Source organism: Thalassophryne amazonica, chromosome 14 (genome assembly GCF_902500255.1).
Source record: "Thalassophryne amazonica chromosome 14, fThaAma1.1, whole genome shotgun sequence".
Classification (NCBI taxonomy): Eukaryota; Metazoa; Chordata; class Actinopteri; order Batrachoidiformes; family Batrachoididae; genus Thalassophryne; species Thalassophryne amazonica.
In genome coordinates, this window is record NC_047116.1 from 3975817 (window position 1) to 3987909 (window position 12093).

Below are 12093 nucleotides of genomic sequence, written 5' to 3' on the forward strand. Positions count from 1 at the left end.
TATTTTCAGGAGATAACAGACTCTCTATCTAACGTGCCACAATCGTGACAGAATTTGAGCTGAAGGCAGAGTTGTGATTGGACATTATGTGGAAGCATTGATCAGAACCTGAGGAAAAGTAAATGAGTCCACCCACCACTTTAATCATATCTTAGATCTTGTTCTGACTTATGGTATGGAAATAGAAGACTTAACAGTATTCCCTGAAAACTCCCTTCTGTCTGATCATTTCTTAATAACATTTACATTTACTCTGATGGACTACCCAGCAGTGGGGAATAAGTTTCATTACACTAGAAGTCTTTCAGAAAGCGCTGTAACTAGGTTTAAGGATATGATTCCTTCTTTATGTTCTCTAATGCCATATACCAACACAGTGCAGAGTAGCTACCTAAACTCTGTAAGTGAGATAGAGTATCTCGTCAATAGTTTTACATCCTCATTGAAGACAACTTTGGATGCTGTAGCTCCTCTAAAAAAGAGAGCTTTAAATCAGAAGTGCCTGACTCCGTGGTATAACTCACAAACTCGTAGCTTAAAGCAGATAACCCGTAAGTTGGAGAGGAAATGGCGTCTCACTAATTTAGAAGATCTTCACTTAGCCTGGAAAAAGAGTCTGTTGCTCTATAAAAAAGCCCTCCGTAAAGCTAGGACATCTTTCTACTCATCACTAATTGAAGAAAATAAGAACAACCCCAGGTTTCTTTTCAGCACTGTAGCCAGGCTGACAAAGAGTCAGAGCTCTATTGAGCTGAGTATTCCATTAACTTTAACTAGTAATGACTTCATGACTTTCTTTGCTAACAAAATTTTAACTATTAGAGAAAAAATTACTCATAACCATCCCAAAGACGTATCGTTATCTTTGGCTGCTTTCAGTGATGCCGGTATTTGGTTAGACTCTTTCTCTCCGATTGTTCTGTCTGAGTTATTTTCATTAGTTACTTCATCCAAACCATCAACATGTTTATTAGACCCCATTCCTACCAGGCTGCTCAAGGAAGCCCTACCATTATTTAATGCTTCGATCTTAAATATGATCAATCTATCTTTGTTAGTTGGCTATGTACCACAGGCTTTTAAGGTGGCAGTAATTAAACCATTACTTAAAAAGCCATCACTTGACCCAGCTATCTTAGCTAATTATAGGCCAATCTCCAACCTTCCTTTTCTCTCAAAAATTCTTGAAAGGGTAGTTGTAAAACAGCTAACTGATCATCTGCAGAGGAATGGTCTATTTGAAGAGTTTCAGTCAGGTTTTAGAATTCATCATAGTACAGAAACAGCATTAGTGAAGGTTACAAATGATCTTCTTATGGCCTCGGACAGTGGACTCATATCTGTGCTTGTTCTGTTAGACCTCAGTGCTGCTTTTGATACTGTTGACCATAAAAATGTATTACAGAGATTAGAGCATGTCATAGGTATTAAAGGCACTGCGCTGCGGTGGTTTGAATCATATTTGTCTAATAGATTACAATTTGTTCATGTAAATGGGGAATCTTCTTCACAGACTAAAGTTAATTATGGAGTTCCACAAGGTTCTGTGCTAGGACCAATTTTATTCACTTTATACATGCTTCCCTTAGGCAGTATTATTAGACGGTATTGCTTAAATTTTTATTGTTACGCAGATGATACCCAGCTTTATCTATCCATGAAGCCAGAGGACACACACCAATTAGCTAAACTGCAGGATTGTCTTACAGACATAAAGACATGGATGACCTCTAATTTCCTGCTTTTAAACTCAGATAAAACTGAAGTTATTGTACTTGGCCCCACAAATCTTAGAAACATGGTGTCTAACCAGATCCTTACTCTGGATGGCATTACCCTGACCTCTAGTAATACTGTGAGAAATCTTGGAGTCATTTTTGATCAGGATATGTCATTCAAAGCGCATATTAAACAAATATGTAGGACTGCTTTTTTGCATTTACGCAATATCTCTAAAATCAGAAAGGTCTTGTCTCAGAGTGATGCTGAAAAACTAATTCATGCATTTATTTCCTCTAGGCTGGACTATTGTAATTCATTATTATCAGGTTGTCCTAAAAGTTCCCTAAAAAGCCTTCAGTTAATTCAAAATGCTGCAGCTAGAGTACTGACAGGGACTAGAAGGAGAGAGCATAGCTCACCCATATTGGCCTCTCTTCATTGGCTTCCTGTTAATTCTAGAATAGAATTTAAAATTCTTCTTCTTACTTATAAGGTTTTGAATAATCAGGTCCCATCTTATCTTAGGGACCTCGTAGTACCATATCACCCCAATAGAGCGCTTCGCTCTCAGACTGCAGGCTTACTTGTAGTTCCTAGGGTTTGTAAGAGTAGAATGGGAGGCAGAGCCTTCAGCTTTCAGGCTCCTCTCCATGTGGAACCAGCTCCCAATTCAGATCAGGGAGACAGACACCCTCTCTACTTTTAAGATTAGGCTTAAAACTTTCCTTTTTGCTAAAGCTTATAGTTAGGGCTGGATCAGGTGACCCTGAACCATCCCTTAGTTATGCTGCTATAGACGTAGACTGCTGGGGGGTTCCCATGATGCACTGTTTCTTTCTCTTTTTGCTCTGTATGCACCACTCTGCATTTAATCATTAGTGATCGATCTCTGCTCCCCTCCACAGCATGTCTTTTTCCTGGTTCTCTCCCTCAGCCCCAACCAGTCCCAGCAGAAGACTGCCCCTCCCTGAGCCTGGTTCTGCTGGAGGTTTCTTCCTGTTAAAAGGGAGTTTTTCCTTCCCACTGTAGCCAAGTGCTTGCTCACAGGGGGTCGTTTTGACCGTTGGGGTTTTACATAATTATTGTATGGCCTTGCCTTACAATATAAAGTGCCTTGGGGCAACTGTTTGTTGTGATTTGGCGCTATATAAAAAAATTGATTGATTGATTGATTGAAGTGGACCTGGACATTATTCTCTGGCCGGCCATCTTGTACCTGAGGACTAGTGGAACTTGAAATGATCTCTGGCTGTCCATCTGTATGAGGACTAGTGGACCTTTTATCCCTTGGCTGGCAATCGCGATCGCATTCTTGATGCATGCGTGTTGGCTTCTTTGATGTTGTGGAATCTGGGAAATCTTGGAAAACTGGGTGAGTAGAATGTTATTTTTTCTCATCTTTTGCTTTGTGTTCCTTTCAGTGTTGTTATGTAACGAAGTAGAAACTTCATGACTGTACTTAAGTAGAATTTTGACATATCTGTACGTCACTCACTCACTCAGCTTCAACACTTATCCGAGATCAGGTTGTGGAGGCAACAGCTCCAGCAGGGGACCCCAGACTTCCCTTTCCCGGGCCACATTGACCACCTCTGACTAGGGGATCCCGAGGTGTTCCCAGGCCAGTGTGAAGATATAATCACTCCACTTAGTCCTGGCTCTTCCCTGGGGTCTTGTCCCAGTTGGATGTGCCTGGAACACCTCCCTAGGGAGGCACCCAGGAGACATCCTTACCAGATGCCTGAACCACCTCAGCTGGCTCCTTTCAACGTGAAGGAGTAGCAGCTCTACTCCGAGCTCCCCATGGATGACCGAGCTTGTCACCCTATCTCTAAGACACCAGCCACCCTCCTGAGGAAACCATTTCGTCCGCTTGTACCCGCGATCTAGTTCTTTCGGTCATGACCCAACCATGACCATAGGTGAGAGTAGGAACGAAGACTGACCAGTAGGTCGAGAGCTTCACCTTTTGGCTCAGCTCCCTTTTCATCACAACAGTACAGTAGAGTGAATGCAGCACCGTCCCTGCTGCACCGAATCTCCGGTATCTGTACTTTACTTCATTATTTACATTTCTGGTGACTTTCACTTTTACTCCACGACATTCCCCTAAAACATATTCGTTACGCGTTACTACAATATGAAAGTAGAAGAAATTTGATTGGGCAATGCCTGTTTGCAGAGGTGAAAGTAAGCCGGCACACAGCAGATACAGTTCTCTGTAGACGGAGCGCAGCAGCTTCCTCCCCTGCAGCATCAAGGGCTGTGTTTGACATAAAACAAGTTTCACACACACACACACACACACACACACACACACACACACACACACACACACACACACACACACACACACACACACACACACACACACACACACAAAAGCGCGCCACGTTTTGGATTCAAGAGTGCAACTTGCGCCACGTTTTGTTGCTTTGCAGTGGTTGGTGGTGGTGATGCTTGCGTTGTTTGTTTGTTTTTTACTTTTCCTTAAATTTGGCACAACTGTGTAGCTATGAATGACTGTTCTGTTTCACAAGAGCCTGACCGTTGTGTTTAACAGAAAAGTGTGTGTGGGATCCAGGAAAACGAACAGCAGCTTTATTTATAGCTACATGCATCCACCTATTGCTCACTCATCCCGACACCAACACCAACTGCTCCATCAGAGGCGGGTCCAGCCTTTTATAGGGGCTGAGGCCCCCTCCTTGTTTCTCTGGATATCACACTGGTGTTCTTTTCGTGTCGCTGTTTCACTCTCCACTCTCCACTACAAAATGTACTTAAAGTACATTTTATATGAGAAATTTACTTTTGACACTTAAGTACAGTAAATGTCAGATACTTTAAGACTTTTACTTAAGTAATATTATTAAAGGAAACTTTAACTTTTACCAAAGTAATTTTATGGTAAGATACTTGTACTTTCACTCAAGTGTCACTTTGAGGTACTTTATACAACCCCTGGTAAAAATTATGGAATCACCGGCCTCGGAGGATGTTCATTCAGTTGTTTAATTTTGTAGAAAAAAAGCAGATCACAGACATGACACAAAACTAAAGTCATTTCAAATGGCAACTTTCTGGCTTTAAGAAACACTATAAGAAATCAGGAAAAAAAATTGTGGCAGTCAGTAATGGTTACTTTTTTAGACCAAGCAGAGGGAAAAAAATATGGAATCACTCAATTCTGAGGAAAAAATTATGGAATCACCCTGTAAATTTTCATCCCCAAAACGAACACCTGCATCAAATCAGATCTGCTCCTTAGTCTGCATCTAAAAAGGAGTGACCACACCCTGGAGAGCTGCTGCACCAAGTGGACTGACATGAATCATGGCTCCAACACGAGAGATGTCAATTGAAACAAAGGAGAGGATTATCAAACTCTTAAAAGAGGGTAAATCATCACGCAATATTGCAAACGATGTTGGTTGTTCACAGTCAGCTGTGTCTAAACTCTGGACCAAATACAAACAACATGGGAAGGTTGTTAAAGGCAAACATACTGGTAGACCAAGGAAGACATCAAAGCGTCAAGACAGAAAACTTAAAGCAATATGTCTCAAAAATCAAAAATGCACAACAAAACAAATGAGGAACGAATGGGAGGAAACTGGAGTCAACGTCTGTGACCAAACTGTAAGAAACCGCCTAAAGGAAATGGGATTTACATACAGAAAAGCTAAACAAAAGCCATCATTAACACCTAAACAGAAAAAAACAAGGTTACAATGGGCTAAGGAAAAGCAATCGTGGACTGTGGATGACTGGATGAAAGTCATATTCAGTGATGAATCTCGAATCTGCAGTGGGCAAGGTGATGATGCTGGAACTTTTGTTTGGTGCCGTTCCAATGAGATTTATAAAGATGACTGCCTGAAGAGAACATGTAAATTTCCAAAGTCACTGATGATATGGGGCTGCATGTCAGGTAAAGGCACTGGGGAGATGGCTGTCATTACATCATCAATAAATGCACAAGTCTACGTTGATATTTTGGACACTTTTCTTATCCCATCAATTGAAAGGATGTTTGGGGATGATGAAATCATTTTTCAAGATGATAATGCATCTTGCCATAGAGCAAAAACTGTGAAAACATTCCTTGCAAAAAGACACATAGGGTCAATGTCATGGCCTGCAAATAGTCCGGATCTTAATCCAATTGAAAATCTTTGGTGGAAGTTGAAGAAAATGGTCCATGACAAGGCTCCAACCTGCAAAGCTGATCTGGCAACAGCAATCAGAGAAAGTTGGAGCCAGATAGATGAAGAGTACTGTTTGTCACTCATTAAGTCCATGCCTCAGAGACTGCAAGCTGTTATAAAAGCCAGAGGTGGTGCAACGAAATACTAGTGACGTGTTGGAGTGTTCTTTTGTTTTTCATGATTCCATAATTTATTCCTCAGAATTGAGTGATTCCAAATTTTTTTCCCTCTGCTTGGTCTAAAAAAGTAACTGTTACTGACTGCCACAATTTTTTTTCCTGATTTCTTATAGTGTTTCTTAAAGCCAGAAAGTTGCCATTTGAAATGACTTTAGTTTTGTGTCATGTCTGTGATCTGCTTTTTTTCTACAAAATTAAACAACTGAATGAACATTTTCCGAGGCCGGTGATTCCATCATTTTTGCCAGGGGTTGTACAAGACTGGTTCCTTTCAATAGAGCTTTCAATGAAAGTAAAATTATTTTACTTTGAGAGCATCTGTGGGAATGGATCTGGATGTGTGTGAACATGGACATGAAATATCACAGATGTCACATCAATCAGATGTGATGACCTGTGACTGCACAGATCATCATATCTGTGACATTTCACATCCATGTTACAAAGCAGCAACAAAACAGCTGACATGCAGATTAAAACGGCTGCTGCGCTGATTAAACCTGCATGTCAGCCATTTTATTGCTGCTTTGTACATGAACATGGAATGTCTCCATGACAATTCAATTTATTTCATTTTCTATAGCACCAAATCACAACACTGCCTCAAGGTGCTTCACACAAGTAATGTCTAACCTTAACAACATGACATTGTTTTTCAAAGTCTGTAACCCCGTCGTTGCTCCTGGTGTGTCGTGCCTTGTATGGCAGCACCCTGACTTCGAGGTGTGAATGTGTTTGAGTGAATGGGTGAATGTGAGGCATAATTATAAAGCACTTTGAGCATCTGATACAGATGGAAAGTGCTACATAAATGCAGTCCATATATATATATATATTTGTGAGAGTTCAATACATCACTTAACAGCATTTTGTTTTGATTTTAACAGGCTGCGTTTCTGACTAATGGTCGTGTAGGTGCACTAAACCTTCTCAGAGCTGCTGCTTTTACTGTGACTGCATCAAAATTATCACTTAAAAACAGGTTGTCAGAACACGACATCACACTTATGCAAACTTTGGAATGTGCCTCAGTTCTTAACGTTAGCAGTTACATTCCACTGATGTGCACGCTGGGACGCTTCTAATAGTCACGTCACCGCCGTCAGAAACACACAAGTACTTTTCGGACGTCTCCGTAGCTGTTTGTTGCGAATGCTGCATACTATGAAACCAGTCACGGTAGTGCACAAAGTAATCCCAGTGGATCATCGGATGGTCACTAACAGCCTAAATCTAAATTGCTATGATTTCAGTGCGACACATCTTTTAACTTCTCAAATGAATAAACAGCCGATACCTTGCCACACGTTTGAGCAGCTTTTGTTGCCATCTAGCGGGCAATGCGAGCATTTCAGGGTTTCTGTTTCACCCAAAATTCTGTTAAAAAAGCATTTATAAATGTCAGAAATATATGATTTTTTTGAGCACGCAGAGCTTTGACGTCCCACTATTAAGGTATAAAAATGTAAAAATCTTTGAGAGTTTAATGATTTTTGAGTTCTAACATACAAAGGTTTGCTGGAATGATGATATATTTCCTGACAAGCACAATTTATAGTTGTGGAAATTTTTTTTTATAAAATTTCTGTTCTTTAACTTCAAAATGAAAACAAATCTCAAAATACTGTTTCAAATTGAATAAATCAACAAAAGACAAATTCATGGATTTTATAAATAGCCCACTACTTTTTTGTATTAGAAAAACGTTATACTTTTAAAGCAATATACCTTTAACTGAATATCTTCTAAATTTAATTATCTGTAATAAAAAATAAAAGTGTGAATACTATTAATCAATAAATAAATATGTGAAAACTTTGATTTGTTGGATTCTTATTGAAAAAAATGAATTGTGGTTTTTAGAGTTTTTCTGCTGAACGTGGTCTTTTTTCAGGTCCAATGCCCGGCTTGTGGAGGGTCTCACCGGTGACTAGGAGCTCAGCGGTGCTGGTGGCCTGTCCGTTGCCGTTTGTGGCTCTGACAGAGAAGCGGCCGCTGTGCGCGGCGGTCACAGAGGGGATCCTCAGAACAGCGCGGCCGTCACTGAACGAGATCTGGACACCGGGCAGAGCGGCGGCAGAAAGAACCTGGCCATCACGGAACCAGCTCACCTCAGGAACTGGAGTACCTGGACACAGAACCAAAACCTTTCAGAAACATCAGAGAGCCACGGCGGCACAGTCAGGTTTTTATTCATCAACCTGCACCAGGTACTGTATCAGATCTAAAACCATCACTTGTAACATGAATTCATTAACTTATGTATCTCTGGAGAAAATTATATATATAAAAAATAATAATAATAATTATAAATAGCTGCAATTTTTTTAAATACAAAATTTTAAATGTTAAATATTTCCATGTCAATAGTTTTGTACACTGAAAAAAAAAAAAAAAAAAAAAATTTTCTTCAAATATTATGACTTTGGTCCAACAATATTGCTTTTATTTTACTGAAAATATTTTGAATTTATACTCTCTCTGTCTCTCTCTCTCTTGCTATATATATATATATATATATATGTATGTTCTTACCACTAATCTGAGCCTCGAACGTGGCGGCACTACCCTCCAGTGCCACGACGCTCTGCAGCGGCTGCGTGAATGTTGGCGCCTGAGTGGACATGATGGTCGGCACCCTGAGAACAGAGACACAGACATACAAAGACACAGAAACACAGTCAGGCCACACTTAAAAATTCCAAATAAAGAAAAAAATATGATAAAATAACTAAACACATAAACCTCACTGATGTAATGCTACAATTAAAAACCTTAAGTTGTACGGCCTTTCAAATTTCACTAAACTGGGAAAATGTAGTTTCTACTGAAATCCAAGGATTATAATGGAGGTTTTTCTTTAACATGTTGCAAAATTACAGCTCATTTTAATGATAAGGACATGTTTATCTGGGGGGAAATTCCATTGTGAATATTGTCTTTTACTTCATTGCCGTCATGCAGACTACAGGAGGAAGTGCATGTACATGTGTGAGGTTTTGAGATTACCTGTGACCCGTCTTACATTAACATCCATAACATTTCTTGTACTGTAGCAAATGTTGGTCATAGCAACAGCACAATTTATAATTTCTCCCCCACAGGGGTTGAAATTATAAATTGTTTCCAGACAGTATGAATTTTGATAATATTGGCAACATCATATTATGAATCTCTTATCTAAATGCTAAAGAATAAAATTATAGTGGTGTCAAAGAAAATTAATTTTATGCCTTAAATCTTAAAAAACAAAACAAAACAAAAAAACAAAAAAAAAACAGAGGCACTACACCTTTAAGTAAAGTTTATTTCATGTTGGATGCTTTTTGGCAAACAGGGGGCGCTGCTGTCAGTTTGATTTGTTTACTGAGAAGCAGCTGAGGTGAGGTTTTAGTTTCTAAGCTCAAACAGTGTCTTTTCAAGTTTAAGACATGAAAAACGTGACGTGTTAAATTTCACTGCTGTAATCAAAAGCTGGAAGAATTTTTGCAGGAATCTGACATTTTATCTGCATTTGAAGGAGAAAAATTACTTTTTTGTACAGTGTCCTAGTTCGCTGGTGGATTGTGAACCTGAACTGTGCAGCCTGATGTAGCATTACCCAGAATCCCTGCTGTTTGGGTTTTGTGATCCTATATTAGATCTTAAAACGAAATACATTATTCAAACATAATAAATTTTATCAAAGCAGATACATAAAAATGTCTCACAGTTTGTCCTCAGAACAGACCGAGGACAGCTGATGATGATGTCTGAGATATGCTCCTCGTGTTTGATGCACAAACTCAAAAACTACAATATGGAGTAAGTCCAAACACCAGGGTCTGTCCTGCTCTGGGGTCATGTCAGTGACCTTGTCAAAGGTCATTTACACCCTGTGATGCAGCATTAATGCAGAAAAGTACACTGAGACTTTAGAGCAACATTTGTTGCCTTCAAGATGACATCTTGTCCAGGGACGTCCATGCGGTTTTAAAAAGACAAAGAACAACCACATTCTGCACATATTACAAAAACGTGAGTGCAGAAGCAGAGGGGGCAGGTACTGGACGGACCTGCCTGTAGTCCTGATCTGCCCACAACAGAGAATATATGGACAATGTTGAAACAACAATGCGACATAGATGGCCTCAGAGCGCTGGACAGGAAAGAATCGGACAAAATAAAACTGAAATGTTTCATCTCTTGGCATCCTCAACCCCAAAACGGAGGAACTCAACATTACAAAGTGGAAAATTACTTAGTGTCCCAAGCTTTTTCAGAATGGGTTGCACGTCTGAATGTTTTTGGCTTCATGGTGTCTTCAGTGAAGTAAAACATAAAGTAAATGCAAATATAATGCAATGCTAAAATATCCTTGGCCGTATGAGCATTGTCTTCTTTAAAATTTGCAGTTGTTTAATTGGTATCACAGTGCAAACTATATACGAGTATATGTATACAGTGGGGAAAATAAGTATCTGATCCACTGTCGATTTTGCAGGTTTTCCCACCTACAACGAATGTTGAGGTCTGTAATTTTTATCGTAGGTTCACTTCACTGTGACAGATAGAATCTAAAAACAAAATCAACAAAATCACATTGTATGATTTTAAAATAATGAATTTGCATTTTATTGCATGAAATAAGTATTTGATCACCTACCAACCAGCAAGAATTCTGTCTCACACAGACCTGTTAATTTTTCTTTAAGAAGCCCTCTTATTCTGCACTCTTTACCTGTATTAATTGCACCTGTTTGAAGTTGTTACCTGTATAAAAGACACCTGTTCACACACTCAATCACACTCCAACCTGTCCACCATAGCCAAGACCAAAGAGCTGTCTAAGGACACCAGGGACAAAACTGTAGACCTACACAAGGCTGGGATGGACTACAGGACAACAGGCAAGCAGCTTGGTAGAAGACAACAACTGTTATGATTATTTATTAGAAAGTGGAAGAAACACAAGATGACTGTCAATCTCCCTCAGTCTGGGATTCCATGCAAGATCTCACTTTGTGGGGTAAGGATGATTCTGAGAAAGCTCAGAACTACACAGGAGGACCTGGTCAATGACCTGAAGAGAGCTGGGACCACAGTCACAAAGATTACATTAGTAACACATGATGCTGTCATGGTTTAAAATCCTGCAGGGCAGCAAGATCCGCCTGTTCAAGTCAGCACATGTCCAGGCCCGTTTGAAGTTCACCAGTGACCATCTGGATGATCCAGAGGAGGCATGGGAGAAGGTCATGTGGTCAGATGAGACCAAAATAGAGCTTTTTGGAATCAACTCCACTTACCATGTTTAGAGGATGAGAACAACCCCAAGAACACCATCCCAACTGTGAAGCATGGGGGTGGAAACATCATACTCTGGGGGTGCTCTTCTGCAAAGGGGACAGGACGACTGCACCGTATTGAAGGGAGGATGGATGGGGTCATGTATGGTAAGATTTTGGCAAATAACCTCCTTCCCTCCGTAAGAACATTGAAGATGGGTCGTGGCTGGGTCTTCAGCATGACAATGACCCCAAACACACAGCCAGGGCAACTAAGGAGGGGCTCCATAAGAAGCATTTCAAGGTCCTGGAGTGGCCTGGCCAGTCTCCAGACCTGAACTCAATAGAAAATCTTTGGAGGGAGCTGAAACTCCAAACCTGAAAGATCTAGAGAAGATCTGTGTGGAGGAATGGACCAAAATCCCTGCTGCAGTGTGCAAACTTGGTCAAGAACTACAGGAAACATCTGACCTCTGGAACTGCAAACAAAAGTTTCAGTACCAAATGTTAAGGTCCGTTTTTCTAGTGGATCAAATACTTATTTCATGCAATAAAATGCAAATTAATTATTTAAAAATTATACAATGTGATTTTGTTGATTTTGTTTTTAGATTCTGTCTCTCACAGTTGAAGTGTACCTACGATAAAAATTACAGACCTCTACATTCTTTGTAGGTGGGAAAACCTGCAAAATCAACAGTGAATCAAATACTT

The 12093-nt window shown here is 39.9% G+C and overlaps 1 protein-coding gene across 1 annotated transcript in view; it reads right to left on the reverse strand.

Moving 5' to 3' along the window:
• LOC117525277 (titin-like) overlaps nucleotides 1-12093 on the reverse strand; it is a 363294-nt gene that overhangs the window by 346896 nt on the left and 4305 nt on the right. The window contains 2 exon segments of the mRNA XM_034187118.1: nucleotides 8037-8240; nucleotides 8648-8751. Coding sequence (XP_034043009.1) covers nucleotides 8037-8240; nucleotides 8648-8738 — 295 coding nt within the window. The 5' untranslated portion in view covers nucleotides 8739-8751.